This window comes from Ranitomeya variabilis, chromosome 5 (genome assembly GCF_051348905.1).
Source record: "Ranitomeya variabilis isolate aRanVar5 chromosome 5, aRanVar5.hap1, whole genome shotgun sequence".
NCBI classification, from domain to species: domain Eukaryota; kingdom Metazoa; phylum Chordata; class Amphibia; order Anura; family Dendrobatidae; genus Ranitomeya; species Ranitomeya variabilis.
Window position 1 is genome coordinate 155897350 of NC_135236.1, and position 17605 is coordinate 155914954.

General features: G+C 39.2%; 1 protein-coding gene across 1 annotated transcript in view; it reads left to right on the forward strand.

Annotated features, from left to right (window-relative positions):
* Nucleotides 1-17605, forward strand: part of AGBL1 (AGBL carboxypeptidase 1) — a 797337-nt gene that overhangs the window by 195899 nt on the left and 583833 nt on the right. The window contains exons 9-13 of the mRNA XM_077262682.1: nt 788-852; nt 3549-3662; nt 7823-8388; nt 14591-14674; nt 16556-16645. Coding sequence (XP_077118797.1) covers nt 788-852; nt 3549-3662; nt 7823-8388; nt 14591-14674; nt 16556-16645 — 919 coding nt within the window. The remainder of the gene's footprint in view (nt 1-787; nt 853-3548; nt 3663-7822; nt 8389-14590; nt 14675-16555; nt 16646-17605) is intronic.

The window sequence follows — 17605 nt, forward strand, 5'->3', positions numbered from 1 at the left end:
GGCGCCTGCGCTGTGTACTACTGTGCTGCACAGGCACATTAAGCTCTGTCCGTCTGATGTCCCAGGCAGGCTTGCAGACTGCGCCTGTGCGGGCAGTGCGGCCACCCACCTTTGGAATCCCAGCCCCGCACTGTGTTATGCATTATGCAGAGTGCGGGGCTGGGATTCACAAGCAGGGCGGCCGCACAGGCGCAGTCTGCAAGCCTGGCTGTGACGTCAGATGGCCAGAGCTCACTGCCCCTGCGCAGCACAGTAGTACACAGTGCAGGCGCCGGTTTTGAAGTGTAAACAGCGCTGAGGGGGTGGCAACGAAAGCCCCTGAAGATTGGAGTGATGGCAGAGTAGCGGTTCAAGCTGGGGAGTGAGGACCCGCCTCCCTGGCTAGAGACCGTTATTGTGGCTACATATCAAAACGCTTTATTTTGGGTATACTTGAACCTAAAACTAAAAGAGCCACCTTGTTAGAATGCAGCATTACTGCTGCACAAGGTGGCTCTTTTAGTTTATAACGGCTGGAGGGGGTGACAGTGGCCCTTTAAGTGATCTTTTGTACTTTTTATAGCTTAGAGATATGAACATAAAAATTGGGCCACATTGTTATGTAATTTGTATGTAATTTAAGAAAGTCAAAAATACTTTTACCAACATAACCTGCATCATCTTATCTCTTCTGAATTATCTCTGAAATATATCGGACACATTTGCAGATTATGTGGTAGCAATTACAAAACAGAGCATTTAGAGGTATTGTCTTATTCTTATCAGTTTCTATAATTTTATCTGATAGATGAATCTGAGGATGAAGATGAAGACATGGATAAAAATCTCACAAATGATGAAAACAAGGATGAAGTTTGTATTTTTCATTATTCCACAAATTTCAGACTTAGCGCTAAATTCTAATATAGCTAAATTATAATTGGAGATTCAGCGTGAAAGCTTAGAGGCATATTTACCAATCCTCTCCAACACATACAGTAGACAGCTTAAACTTACATGAAATAGTATAAAACTGTGATCAATTTATCACAGTGGCTCATGCAGGATTATTAAGCTTTGGACATTTTGGCCTCCTCGTGGTTGGCTTATTTTAGACTATTTTTGGGGCAAAATTGTGGTGCACATCAAGGGGTAAGGTTTCTCTTTATGGAGAGTGACATACCAGCTCTGGCGTGTCAAGGTAAGGAGGCTTATACGCCGTGCAATGCTCATTATTCGCCATGCAATGTATATTAAATTTCCCAGAGGAGCATTGCATGGCAAATATACCTCATTACCTTGACAATCCAGAGCTGTTATGTCATTCTCCATAAGTAGAAACCTTACCCCTTAGACCTCAGTCCAGAGCCTCTCACCTAGCCAAATTAGTTCTCATGCTTCGCACTGACAAGGGCCAACAGCCTGAAACACCGTGTCTGCGAATTGAGATACTGATTTGGCTTTTATCGTAAGTCATATTGCACGACTCGTTAAAGGGTTGATTGTGAGTTGTAGGATCGCTACTTCCAACAGGTGGCGCTATAGAGTTTAAGTCCTCTTTTTCTCTGAAGAGGCAATTTGCATGGTGCACATCAAGGAATTCATCATTGAATTTTCATATTTTTCCTCACCATCTTCTTCTAAGAGCCATAACTTTAAAACTTAGGTAATTTGATTTTTTTGTCTACATTTTTTAACTTTTTTTATTCCACTTAGCGGATTTAAACCTGCAATTATCCTAATGCTATTATGCTGTTAGACGCAGATGTTGCCTGTGTGACACTGCTGTTGTCTGCCAGCAATTATGCAATCTCAGCTCCTGAACCTGTATGAAGGGCAGGGAACTGTCATATGATGTAATAGTATGTCATATGATGGAAAGGGGTTAAAACACAGGAAAAAATAGGTCTAAAAATTGATGTGACAACTGGTGTCAATTGGTGTCATTGATTTGAACTGTGGATGTTATTTGAATGTGGCTTGATAGGGTAAGAGGAAAAGAGTGCAGGAAGACCTCTCCAAGACAAACTTGTGATGCTAGTCACTACTCATGGACAAGCCACTAGGCTGTGTAGTCAGGAGATCCAATGTCAAAAGCCAGGTACTTCATAGATAGGGGGTGAAACAAAAGTGTAGTCATGTCACAGTCTGGGGTCAGAATTCCAAGAATGTAGTGGATCATGATAAAAGGGCTAGGCAAACACAAGGTTAAAGGAAAATCCATGGTGGAGCAACAAAGATCTTAATACAACTTAGGAGCACACACACACCTCTTGAGCAAAGCTACAATTGGCAATAATCTAAGGCAGGTAATAACTCCAAACAGGAGAGACATGGATGAAGCCCTGACACACCCTGTTCCTGATTGGACAGCTAAACAGTCACTCAAGACACTGACAGCTCAGCATGCCCCAGCATCCGATTGGATGGCTGAGCTGTCCATCACTATAATGACAGCTCAGCATGCACCTGTCCTAGATTGGACAGCAGAACTGTCATTCACTGCATCTAGAGACACTGATAGGAGGAACTGTGACAAACCTCTTTGGAAAGAACAATCATTATTTATATTACAGTTTTCTGTAAAAAAATAAAAATGAGCAAAGATCAATAGGGCAACCTTCTACAAAGGCAAACGTTAGTCAACTGGAAATCCTACTTTTCTGAATCAGCAGTATGCGATAAAATCCATGGGGCTATTTATGCCAGAATTCTGCCACAAAACACATTAAGGTCAGAAGCTTAGCAAAGAATATTGTGCCTATTGGCGTTTTCATGCCAATCTTGGCCAACTGTGCCAATATGGTCATAGTAAAGGTGAGACAGAATGTGGTTATGCCCTCCAGACAAAGTCATGAAAAGCCACGCCATTCTTGTAGTACATTTCTGGATGTGACACACGCAAGTTAACGGATACACCTAATTCATTAAATGGCATGCACCTCTTAATGAATTAGAGGCATCGCACTCAGCGATCACCTGTCTTAATGAATAAGTCCTTATATTTTTGCTAAACTCAAGACAAAAAAAGTAGTAAAGGATAGTAAAGAACAACTACGGTTAGTGAAAAATCTGATTTATATACTGGGGCGTTCTCAAATAAGTGCTGTCTTGAAATGAACACTTACTTGAGAATACCACCTGTATGTAGGTCAAATTTTTCTATGTCAGAATTAAAAAAAAAAAAAAAAAATGCTTTATATCTAAAATTGAGTAACATCAGTTTTCCAAAGTAGGTCTTATTAAAGAAAGTCTTTAGTTGGAGTTGGACCGTGATGAGTACTGTAAATAAAGGGATGGTTTTTATTTCAAATTTGGAGGATTGCCCATCTTTAATTTTTAAACTATTTGACCGCATGGTTGAGGTACATGAGGTGTGCACGCTCTAGTCAATCATTTTTTACACAATGCTTCTTCTACGTTGATAGACCCTACTGATATTGCAAGCATTACCTTGTATGTACAAGGCCTCCATCTTTGTAGAATTCCATAAAGTTTCTGGTTTCTGTCTCGAGAGCTGCTGACCACAGTTCTTTTATAAATGTAACAGTATTGTGTTGCATTTACAGGATGATGATTTAGAGACAGACTTGAAAAAATTGAGATCACAGCCACAACCCGATCGACCTGTCGAAGACTTTAAGCAATATAAAGCATTCTGTGCAGAACTTTTTGACTTCAAGGTAAGGTACATAATTGGTGTGCCTGGAAATAGCATGATAACTGTTATTATTATGTTTAGTACAAGCACATCTTTCAATGGTCGTTACTAGAAAACATCCTAAGAAAAAAGTCATTCACTTTACTAGTTTATAGAGCTCCAATTATAATAAGTGCCATTTGTAGCTCATACATTATGTCCAGTCTTGTATGAGGAAGCCAACGATGCTTGACTGTAATATATGACAAGAGGGGCCTTCAGTAATGTATGTTTTGAAGACAGTCATAATTATGTGGTTTGTTTTTTTGTATTCAATGAAAAAGGCAAGGACACATCTCCATATTATTTCAGTATTTAAAAAAAATACAATTATACAGGCTCGTTAAAACACATAGACAAGAATTCTACAAACAGTCTCGCATAACATTCAATTCCGGGCAACCTAGGTTCGGAAGTCCTTCCAGCCAATCACTTTGACTTTGGTTTATTTATGCCCAGTTCAGGAGGATGTAATGTGATCAATATAACCATGACATGAATTAGCATTATTTTCTAGTCATAAAAGTTAGATTGTTGTAACAAATTTTATTTCAACAAAAACAAAATTTCTGTATTTCCATGATGAATAACTCACTATCAATTAATGTTCTAAATGATTTTTTTCCACTTTCACAGTAAATTCATTCCACTAACCAAATAGACAATTTTTGTCTTGCAGGACTAGACTCACTTTCACATATTATAATTTAATTGCGGCTTTCTTTACCCAAATTGATGAGATTTCTCTGCCAAATATTTACTACAAGATATAGGGAATATTTCAAGGGCAAGAGGGCAACCTTCTGATATCTGGTGATGCAGTAGTTAAGGGTATGTAATGGGATGATATACATAAAAGGATTAGATCTTCTATATCTGCATCAGATGATATGTGATTACACATAATTTATAAACTTTATGACTCCGAAACCTGTGTTAGGCATACTTAATTAGTATAACAGTATATCTTGAAATATTATACAGAAAGCCAAACTTAAAGGGAATCTGTCAGCAGGTTTTTGCTATGTAATCTGAATACAAAGCTCTAGGTGTTTAGTGATCCCTCTCTTATCAAGGTCCGTGCTGCTGTTTATTTGTAATGACTGTTTTAGCACCAGGAGCTTATTATAGCTCATACACAGAAGAGCGTGCCTGATAGTAAGACATGCCCACTTCTGTGATAAGCACCTCACTGTCTACAGACAACATACACAGAGAGCCTGGTGCGGGTGGGGTTAGCTTTCTCAGCTCTGCTTCATGCTAAATCTAAAAACTCTGATTATGTCAGAAGGGCTGCACCCAGTAAACTAAGTGATACATCATTGGATTCAGGGTCTCTTTGCCTACATTATGCTGCTGTAAGATTAGGTAGCATAAACTTGCTGCCATATTCCCTTTAAAGTTGATCGTGCTCCCCTCTATTCCGGAGATATGAATCTCTCTTCTTTGTATGTAAATCTAGTTATTTTATGTAAATGCGCATGCTCCTCAACTTTTCCCTTATTGAGGATCATGCCCACTATGTACAAAGGACTAAAAGGGAAGAAGGGTTGTATCTCAGGAGCGAATAGGCTCAGGAAAAAAATATAATACTGCCAGATTCAGGATAATAGCAGCATTAATACCAGGTAATAAATGTACATGTTTATGAAAAGTGTCAGGTCCTCTTTAAGGGGAAATCACATATACGTGTCCTTTCTCACCTTTTCTAAAGAAGCCCTACAATTCATTACCAGATGTGACAGTCTTACTCTAAGTCTTCCAGGTGGACGAAACACAATCATGACACTATGTGACTGACTGCAGGCTTTTGAATATCCCTGGCACACACACTGTGAGTTCCGAGGATTCAATGGTTTCTGAGCCATGAACAGCGATGGGTGGACTGGGGGGACTCAAAAGTATGCAATCCCACAGAGTGACTGCAGACTTTTTATTTTAGGCTGGATAACCCTTTAACCCTACATATAATATAGCGTTCCAAAATATCACAGTCATTGCTCAAGCAGATGTACATGCAGATTAGTACAGATTGAAATAATATGTGTAACCTGCATTTTTTGGGTCTTTTTTGCCTTCTCCTTTGCCGGTTTTGTGAGTGTATATTTTTTTGGTTTCGGGTTGTATGGGCTCTTTTCTGGTGGGATTTAAAGGGAACTTGACAATAGGATATTCCCCAGTTAACTAATTACAGCAGTGCATTTGTCATTAAAGATTGATTTCTAGCAACCCCAACAGTAAGAGAAACTTTCTAGCATAAACATAATATCAGTATTTTAATCATTTGTTCCTGCATATGCTAATAAGCTTGACTAGCTGGAATGGAGTGCACTTTGTGCTGAATAATGCAGCCCAACCAGACAATATAATGCCCATAGATGCATGGTTATAGTCTCTGTAGTGCCCCTCTGCATGTTTCCTAAATCACATAAATGTCTGGCGGTCGTTGAGACTACTGGTGTGTACAGCGATCTGCCTATGTGCCACTGCCCTGGTGTCACTCTGTGTAGACGTGAGGTCTGACCAGCTAAGTGATCCCTTTGAAATCTATTACAATGGTGAGCTGAGAGGTAGTGGCATGTCAATTAACTTCTGCCTATGTGTCAGTAGTTGCTGGCTCAGCACTATACACAATAGCGCAGCACAATTGCTATGAGATCAGAGATGCAAGAGATGGGTCCAGTTCTGCTGATCTGTGATCTTCTCTCTACGTGCCACTGCACTAGCGCATAGTGCTAAGCTGGCAAGTAGTGGCACATAAGGAGAAGTTTAAGTGCTCCAAAAGGTGTCCCTAAGACTGAAGTGCTCTTGGCTCTCTGTATTAAAATCTCTACAACTGCCCCCTCTCTTGATCGATGGCTACTTTGAATGATGCCTCCTACAGCAGACATCTGAGAGCATGGGACGGGTAAGGTGGGTTGTGGAGTTCTTTCTGCAGACAGCAAAGAGTAGTTCAGTGTTAGGTACTGTACAAAAAAGTAGTGCACAATGGCATGCTGAAACCCTTTTTCAGTTAGTGTCACTGTCACCAATCTTGTATGGTCAAAACTGCCAACAAACTCCTTTTAGGAGGTTTTTGAATATTTATGTAGAGCCTACAGGAGGGAACGTGCACTGCATGCTGCTGGAAGGTGCAGCTTCATGCATTAACTTTCATTGTAATACAAATCTTTTTTTTACATATCTCATTATTAGCATAATGACAGTTATACTTTAGGTGATTTAGTCTTTTTCTTCAATGAATGCTACAGATCACAAAGTATTGATACAGGATTTTACATCTTAAATGTACCTCTAATTTTATTCTGCATCAGTTCTTCATTCAGTGACTCATTAAATGAGCTGCTCAGGTATGATGTATTGCACTATATCTTTAATTTAAAAGATGTTTTTCTTAGTAGATTATTCTTTTGGCATTGAATAATGTGCCTGTACAAATCATTTATTATTGCGATCCTTACCTTCCACAACACTTCTAGTGAAATATTCCTACTCTCCTTCAGACTAGTAGAACAAATCTAAATTATCAGGCAAGGCACGCTACTCTATCCTTACAGACCAAAACAAAACTTCTAGAGATATGGCTTATATCAGCATGTATTCCATCGGGCTAAAGTGTATTGTTTTGCTTCGATTCTTGATTGCTTCATAAATTAATATGATTGTGATGAATATTTTAAGTACTCATCTTTGCTGTTTTGATTGATGAAATACAGGATGGATCCTCTTGTCAGCCGCTCGTTGATGTATGTTTTTGTCTATTGATCGGACTGTCTTTGGTTCATTAATTATATCATATCTATTAGCCAATTTATCTTCAGCCTCTTCATCTGTAGAACATACACGCAAGTTCCCTTTGAGACATGTCTTGATCACTTGCCTGTTCTGTTTGTGGAATTTTATTCAGTAGCAAACTTCCTTAAGTATTGTATTTTCTGAAAAGTGCAATTACGATTCACATAATGGGATGCTGTGTATATTATATTTATGGCGTTTGTCTTTATGTGATGCTTTAGTATGTCTTCAAAATCTTTTAAAATGATGACTGTTAGATAAAAAGTCTGGGGTATGTAATATGATTTAATTAGTGGCCATTTTCTCAAACTAAATTTCCTACAATTTCACCTTGTTGACTTCTTAAAGGACAATGCATCCAATATGGAGGAAGTGATGAATGCCAAAGAGAGTATCTCCAGTGTTTTCACACATAACATTCCATCCAGTGGGAGATGTATGGATGATTCCTTTACCACAGTGGACAGACCCACTTCTGGAGACACATTCTTTCCTAAGACACTAATGGAACAAAATATATTGAACACCATTTCCAAAAGATCACCACTCTTTGACGCATCAATGAACAAACAAGAGCAAATGAACATGGAAAAGCATCTGAGAAGTCCATCAAGTTTATGTTCTCCAAATACGGTTTGTGGGAAACCAAGCTCCTTCCCAACTAAATGCATTAAGACCTTCAAACTACAACACAGTGACGGTGCTGATGAATCTGAAAGCCACAAGGTTGTAAAACAGCTTCTGGAACAGCACAAAGGAAATATACCTTTTCACGACCCTCATGTTTACATGTCTATAGCTGGAAACACTAAATCTGTTCCTGATTTTAAAGTTTTGGCATTTCCTGAGTTTTGGGGCCACTGCTCACCCCAATTTTCCCAAAAACTCGCAGAGAAGAAGCTTGGATCACAAAGGTGATTCTTTTAAATTAATTTTATAATTCGTTATTTTCACTTCTCTTCAAGTAACCTTTTTACAAAAGACGTAGAATTAAATAAGTTCTGTGATGGAGAAAGGACATTTAGTTTTGTCCCAGCTAAACAGAGCAGATCAGAAATGAAACAGGCGTAATGCTTAGCTGAACACTCCTGCCCCTTGACGTCAGCAGCCAGTAGGGGACTTAACACTTAGACCAAATCAAAAGTTCTAACGTGTCACTGACATGTCTGAAATGTTTTGAAATTACTAAGTTTTTCTGCTGCCAAAACTAGAGCACTAACACTAAAACTGCTGGGTAAAATGCAAGCATTTTTTATGCATTTTTTCCTTTGTTTTTTTTTTTTTATAAGTTTTTCCCTATTCATTTAAATATGTGAAAAACACTTCAAAAACACTAAAAGAATTGACATGCTGCAGACCTAAATATGCAAGGATAAAAAATAAGCTGCATGTGCTTCAGATTTTAGAAGTCTAATTCACTTTTCTGTTTCTGTAAAATGCTGCATTTTTTCCGTTGCAAAAATGCAGCAAAAACTCACCACATGAACAAGCCTTAGGCCGTGGTTACACTTGCGAGTGCAATGCAATGTATTTCTATGCAGCTGAATGCTCCGGTCCCGAGTGCTGGCAGCAGTGCCGGGTATTGAGGCGAGAGACTCGTGTGAGTTTCTCGCATTGTACTCGCAAGTGTGACCCTGGCCTTAAGGGTATGTGCGCATGTTGAGTATTTGGCTGCAGATATTTCTACACCTGTCTCAAGACAGGAAATATGCTGAATAAATATATGCATTTTTGCCACAATTTGGCAGCATTGTGTGCATTTATGAAGCAGGTCATTAGAATGGATGAAAAATGCTGCAAGAATGCTGAAATAATTGACATGCTGCAGATTATAAACTGCTAATCATCAAAAAACAGTAAAGCAGCCCCTCACCATGTCCCCAAAAATGGCATTAATAGGCATTAGTGATGAGCGAGTGTACTCGTTGCTCAGGTTTTCCCGAGCACGCTCGGGTGGTCTCCGAGTATTTGTAACTGCTCGGAGATTTTGTTTTTGTTGACGCAGCTGCATGATTTACGACTGCTAGCCAGCCTGAGTACATGTGGGGGTTGCCTGATTGCTAGGGAATCCCCACATGTATTCAAGCTGTCTATCACCTGTAAATCATGCAGCTGAGGCAATGAAAACTAAATCTCCGAGCAGTTACAAATACTCGGAGACCACCCGAGAGTGCTCAGGAAAAACCGAGCAACGAGTATACTCGCTCATCACTAAAAAGCATACATAAACGCAAAAACAAGAAATGCAAGGACTAAAGTCATCATTATACAGTTTAAAAAATATGAAACTTTATTAAATATTAATTCTAAAAATTCAGTAAAAACCAAGATACAGGCACAAAAACACATACATGAGTAGGTGAGTAACTGAAGGGACCCCAAGGTAAAATATCCAAGGAATACAATGGTATCAATATATGATATACATACGCCGAGTGATCAAATGAGAATCGATAAATAAATAATATTAATACACACTCAATTAGCATAAACCGATATAAACAGTTACTCAGAAGGTAACATGTATCCCACAGTTAGAAGACATACAATTAATAATCATATGAATAGTATTGTCAGTCACTAACACACCCACCATGGACCTGATTTGCATTTTGCAAATTAACTATTTTGTTGTTTGGTTTTTTTACAGAATTTTAGAATTTACATTTACTAAAGCTTAATATTTTTTAAACTCTATAATGATGACTAGTCCTGGCATTTCTTGTTTTTAGGTTTATATATTATAAGCTGCTTCAAATCTGCAGTAAGAAATTCTAAATGCATAAAAATTCATAAATCTCATTCACTTTGCTGGAAAAGTAAAATGATGTGTTTTTCGTGACAAAAACGTGTGAGAAAAACGCTGGCAAAAATGTATTCTTTCGCAATTGACTACATGCCACATTTTTTCTTTACAAGCTTTAGTAATAAACCTCATGGGGCAGATTTGTCAATACTATCTAATTCTTAGACAGGGAAAACCTCAATTAGAAAGTCTTAAAATGCATCAAATATAGCTATCCTTGCTGTTTTAAGGTACGTATGTGCACACATGTATTTGGTACAGAAATTTCTGCCTCCTTTCTGTATCTCTTGGCAAGAAAAATGCAGTGTCAAAAACATGTTTCTGCTGCGTTTTTTTTTTACTGCCGTTTTCGGTGCAAATGTTCTCCACTCATTTGTATAGGTGAAATCTGCAGCAAAAATGCTCAAAGAATTGACATGCGGCAGATTTAAATCTGCAAGTCCCCAATAAGCAATGCTTGCATAAGACTTCAGGATTCTCATTCACTTTGCTGGCATCAGGAAACCCTTCAGGTTTTGTGCCAAATCTGCACTGAAAAAATGCAGTAAAAACACAACGTATACATACAACCTTAAAAATCTAATGCGTTTTAAGATGGTGTTGTCCAAGTTCAAACCAACTTTGAGTTGGCTTAGGCTACTTTCACACTAGCGTCGTACGACGCACGTCACAATGCGACGTACCGACGCATGCAGTGAAAAAAAAACACAACGGGGGCAGCGGATGCAGTTTTTCAATGCATCCGCTGCCGCATTGTGATGTCCGGGGAGGCGGGGGTGGATGGTGACACGGCGCACAAAAAAGTTACATGTAACTTTTTTTGTGCCGACGGTCCGCCACAACACGATGCATCCGTCGCATGACGGATGCAACGTGTGGCAATCCATCGCAATGCGTTGCTAATGCAAGTGTATGGAGAAAAAATGCATCCTGCAGGCAATTTTGCAGGATGCGTTTTTTCTCCAAAACGACGCATTGCGACGTGTGTCGTACGATGCTAGTGTGAAAGCACCCTTAAGCCGGGTTCACACTTACATTTGGGTAGAGTACGTAGGACGGCGTACTTCCTCCCTTCCTCCCTACTTCTGCAGGCGTCCTGCGTACCTATCTTTAACATTGGGTATGCAGGGACATCCATTGTATGCGGATGCCTCTGCATGCATCATTTTGACGTGCCCACCAACTGCACGGGAATGCAACATGATGCTCATCCCATGCGGTCGGCAGGCACATCAAAACAACGCATGCGGATGCATCTGCAAGCATCCGCATACAACGCATGTCCCTACATACCCAATGTTAAAAATAGGTAAGCAGGATGCATGTGGAAGTAGACGAAGCTTACGGGAAGAAGTGCAGAAGTAGGTGGAGCTTAAGGGAGGAAGTACGCAGCCCTACGTCCTCTACCCAAACGCAAGTGTAAACCTAGCCTTACTTTGCACCACAAATGTGCACTGTAATGGCACATTTATTGGCATCGAACCTCGACACACTCCTTGCTAAACAAACCTTTCCCATTTAAGTGAAGTCAAAAAAAGTCTACAGCACACACTAAATATAGAACGAGTCATGACAAACTTCAAATGATGCCCAAATTCTAGCATATTAAGCTTGGCTAATCTCTCTCTTTGAAATACTGAAGGCAAATACAATATTTTTGAAGATTCAGAATCAACTGTTCCTCAGTGTTATGCTACAAAAATTGCTGATTTTCTTTAGTTTGTGTAACTTGTCCTATGTTTTGTCAGTATAATCATTTATTCTACAGTCAGAAATATACATTCAAAATTATGAAGAAATCCCCTTATTAAAACGTCATGTCTTATTTTGCTACAATGCCTAATTAATCACAGGGTGTCCATTCTGGGATAGTGGTGGAACCTTACAACAATGTTTCATTCCCTTAAGCATCACCATAAGGGAAGAGTCAGACGGCTGTATAACTAAGATGAGAATCCCAATGTAGTGCTTGGACTGGCCATCGGCTCTCCCAAGCGCGACAGCATGTATTCCTATGCTCGAGGAGTTGCAATCCTTGCCCGAGTTACACAACTATCTAACACTTCCCCAATGAACAGCCATTACAGTTTTTATTAACATAAATTTGGCAAGTCCTTTGGAGCAAGAGATGCACACTGTCTTCTATTCCATATATATATATGGTAGGGTAAAAACAAGTGCTACACGTCTTTGACCATTGGGAATCAAACTATTACGACCCCCACAGATGGTAGAAATAAAGATTGTCAGTTTTGGTATAACAATGGTGTGGGCTCTTCTGTACACAGGTCACCCAATTTTTAGGGTGAGAGTGCCCATCACTTGGACCCCACTGTTAATACACCTTAACAATATACTATAAATGATTTAAAAAATAAAAGCACTTTTAAAATAACGAGTGTTGTAGGAAAAAAATCTAATTTAATTACGTAGATTGGGCAAATAGGTCACATTCTGCCACATGCTTTTCCAAATCTCTCCAATGAAGTGTTAACTAACGTCAAAACCAATATGTAATTTGGTTTAATGCTAATCCTAGAGGATTGTAAATTAGCCCCAAAGGTAACAGACTATGTTAGGAAGCTTGCATTGTTGTCTCATCGAGCCATTACTGTGCAGTGAAGCAGATCAGTTTTCCACATGTCTATCATTACAGTAATATAAATGTGAAGTGCTTAGCGAGTGGGAAGTGCTAAAATGCTTGTTACTCGGTGTTTAAAGTAACACGCATACTCTTGGCCTTAGACCAGTGTGTTCCCCTGCTATATGACACTTTACCAGCTGCTGGTGAAGAAGAATAGAATAGAGAAAAGCAATTTTATATTTCAAATAAGTCTTTTTTTCCATTTCATTTGTGCATCACAGCTTCTCCTTAGAATTTGTCTTTCTCTATCACATCAAACTCCCCGTAACATCTGTACATGCCGCGTCTGCATATCAACGGAGAAGGGTTCACTGCTCTCTTCTCTACACTTTAATTCATCATATTTGGTTTAGCAGAGGCTGTAATGAAAAGTGCATTATGTTGTCACAAAGCAGGATGCCTAAGCTGTTAAACCTGCTTGAGAAGAACATAAATCCAAGATGGTTATCCTAAGGAAGCGCCAATCCATATCTTACGTAAATGTCTGTAAAATTTATATGAACTGTATTTTCCATCTTAATACGGTATCAGGAAAAAATATATACAAGTCCTCCGTAGGGAAGTATCAAATGAACCAAATTATAAATGACAATTTTTTTTCATTTTATGAATAATGGAAAATTCTGTCGGGCCTTTGGCATCCAAATTCTTCAGTCAACCCTATTATTTCTCAACTTTTATTGCTGCTGATGCTTTTGATGATTAATCCCCTCATGATTTTCTGATTGCAGGGGGTTTAGCCGCCTAACATCTACCATTAAAGAAGTCATTGTTGGGCCATATGTAAGATATGAATGAAAGAAAAATAGGAAAATAATGGTTATTTTTTGAAAATTATTGACAATAACTCTTTTTCTTTAACATGCTCTAAGGCTTCATTAACGTGTTCAGTTTTCTTGTATGTGTGCCATCCATTTCTTGAACGGATGGCACACGGATACATTATAGCCTATGGCTGTTTTCATATAGCAGCCATTTTTTTTTTTAGCTCACCACCATAGTATGTCCACCACCGCATATTAGTCCAGAGATCCAGCAAGCCTGTTAGCCAGGGCAGACAAACAAAGACAAATAAAAAAAATGAGTTGGCACATCCGGTAAAATAATTTATTACTTTTTTAGAATACCATTAAAAAAAACCAGAATAGGATTCCTATGTTGATGCGTTTCGTCTTTAGCAACCTTCGTTGTAAATCAATACGATTAAGACCGCTAAAGTCGAAGCGTTTCAATATCTGAAAACTATTCTGTTTTGACAATCTTTTAATGGAATTCTAATAAAAGTAAGAAATTATTTTTACGAAGACTCCAGATCATTTTTTTAACTGGAATTTAGGAGTTTTCATTTGTCTTTTAAGATGCAGAAAAAAAGTGGAAAAATGTCTGAGTTAGATCTGGATCTATGATATGAACACACGGGTGTCTTCTGTGTGTTCTCTAAATGTGTAGATTCAGCCTTAAAATTTGGTTTTAAAAGAAGAGATCCAGTTACAGATGGCGCCCTGAAGGTATCAGGTAAATCATAGTTATTATCCCTTCTATTTCAGTTTTTGTCACCTGAGTATATGAGGCCTGTATTTGTGATTAACAAACAAGATCACATGCAATGGTATTATGTTATAAATTATGAAAATCTGTGCACATATTCTCCATATTGCATTTCTAGGGACAAAATATTTGAAGACATTCGGAGGTATTTACGGCCAAGTGATCTCCTTAATCGGGTTGTGTTTGACTTGGATAACCCAAGGTAATTTACATACTTTTAATACACTGTGTTACTTTTGCTTGATATGTTGTTGACCAGTAATTGATTAATGATTACCCTAATGGAAACGCTTGAATTGTCAAATAAAAATTGTACAAATATAGTCTTATGTATTATATATCAAAGAATGAATGTACAATTGCAAGAGCATACAGGAATTATTATGCAATGTGACTTAATACCTCAGACATCCTATCAGAAGTTGTTACTGCATTTTTCTGATTATGAGACGCACTTTCCCCCCCCAAATTTGGGGGCGAAATGGGGGTGCATCTTATAATGCGGATATACCCAGGTCCCAGGGTTGCTGCTGGAGGAGGCAAAAGTGGAGCGTTGCTGCAGGCTGGGCTGAGGGGGGTGTTCGGATGTGTGCTGCTGTGAGTCTTCTGTGGTGCGGGGGCTCTGTCGACATTTTGCGAAAGCCCAGCGTCCCCGCAGTTGCATGGTTTACTATGCGGTGGACTCCGGGAAAATGGCTGCCAGGGTAGGCGCATGCACAGATTGAGATCTCCGAACCAAGATTTTGAGAGATCTCAGCCTGCACAACGCTCCACTCTTGCCTCCTCCAGCTGCGACCCTGGGATCCCACTTCACTGCAGCCACCACCCCCAGTAAACAATAAGATGCATGGATTATAAGAAGCAGCACAATTTTATTAAAAAAAATTGTTTTCCTATTTTTCTCCTCAAAATTTGGGGTGCGTCTTATAATCTGCAAAATACGGTACTTCTATATGGGTTAAACATAAAGATGAGAAATACATTCAGGTATTTATTTAATTAGACTTAAGTACTGCTTGACCAGAATGACAGTCTTCATATGTAACCCAGTATAAATCTATCGTGACAAACTAATTCTAACAAATGGCACACTGTGTATGGTGAATCTAAGATACTTATTGGGACCAATTTATCAAGACTAGCAGCACACATCACTTAATAAACTTGACATTTCTTCTGAGTGGTGTGCACCTCTGAATGGTTACTTCAGTCAAGGACCTGGAGTAGCATTTCTGGTGCACAAGTAGCATCTCTGGAGGCCTTGCCCTTTTTCTGTTGTGGATCCTCACCTGCCACACCCATTTTGACAGAGTTAACTGAAACTGGTGTGAAAACGCAAAATGTCACAAAAAATTTCCACATCTTCCTGTTGTGCAATATTATATATTGGGGTCACTTACTGAAACAGTGGTGATCAGCAAATATTTATTAATTTCCTTCATTCGTTCCTAAAACAGAGAAGGCAAAATTCTAAGATTACATTTATTCTCTGCAAATTTAATGTCTTTTATTATATTCTGGGGTCTCTCTAGGCCCCAGAGGATAATAAACGTAATATATCTAAAATAAAGAAAATACTTATACTCACCCTCCGCTCACCTCTCCAACTGCTCCTCAACGTCACCATGCAGCAACTTCTTATCATTCCTCGTTCTGTGCAAGTGTGTGTAAGGTCACAACATTATGACATGTGCTGTGACCTTGCATGTGCATGCACAGGAAGTTCTCGGGCCTTTTGGCTCCGTTGAAGCAGAGCTTTAGTGTTCACGTTGGTGATAAGAACATGTTATGAGAATGGACGGGTGATATTGAGGAGTTGAGGGGCTGGAGAAGTATAAAGTAAAGTGACTATAAGTATTTTCTTTAACCTTTTTATGGCCCATTGCGGTTCAGAAAAATTGCAGCTAGCAGTTGCTATTTTGCTGATTCTGCATGGAATCGAACTATAAAGAAATCTGCATTCTTGCATGTGCAGATTTTTGTAATATTCAAATACTGTAGAATAAATTCCATTCACACATATTTGCTCATCTTTTTCATTGTTTTTGATATGATGCTTATCAAGATTGTCCTTACTTTTCAGTGTTGCAGAAAGTTCAGAAGAGGTGAATTGTCTTAAATTCTTTTCTAAGTTTGAATCTGGAAACCTTAGAAAAGTAATACAAGTGCGTGAGTAAGTAACCAAACATGGAGGAAAATAAAAAGATTTGGACAAGTTAAATAATCTGTTTATTATCCAACAAGTATGACACTATGAGAGAAATGATTAGACTTTCAGATATCCGCTATGATTGAGAAACTTATTACCATCTGTAATGCTGCGGTAGCACCGTACGCAGTGAAGAGGTAGTGACCCACAAAGTTCAAACGAAAAAGTCTCTTTAATTTGTTACTTCACTACTTCACACATAAAGGTGCATAGCATTTTATAGTACACATCATCAAAGTTCAATACACACACTTGCATCTCGTCTCAGTGCCCGTTTCATAGCACTACAGATCATATGGCTTTTAGATTGCAGTCCCTAAACACTCCGGACTTCTCCTTGTCCAGTATCCTTGGGGTGACCGCACACCATATTACAATCTCCAAACACAGCTTCACATGTTGCAGACACTACACACACCAGTCCTCCTCTGACTAGTTCCCATGGGTGTCCTGCACCACTGTATCACAGACTCTTTACTCACACAGCCCATAATATCCTCCGGAGAACAGCAGGGCACCATATCCACATGTTTGCAATCATTACACATGCCAGTCCTCTTTTGGGCACAGGATATCCACCTCCGGTAAACCTTCAGGCTCAGGACTGTCCACATCCGAGACCAGTTACCATGGACGACTTGCATCGCTGTATATGCTGCGGGTGCCAGGCTATTCAGCTGCCATAGCTTCTGGCTCCGCTAGCCTGTGCTGCTTCACACACAGCCAGTACTCTGTCTGCAGGCCTCCGCTCTGCACAACAGCACACACCAGACTGACACCTGACACACCCATACTCCTTACTGCAGGGTTTTTAACAAACAAACATGTGGCTTTCAGCCACATGGAAAACATGAACAGGAAATCTGTGACTGCCACGCACAACTATGGACTTCATCCGTCTCCATGCACAACCTGGGGAGAACA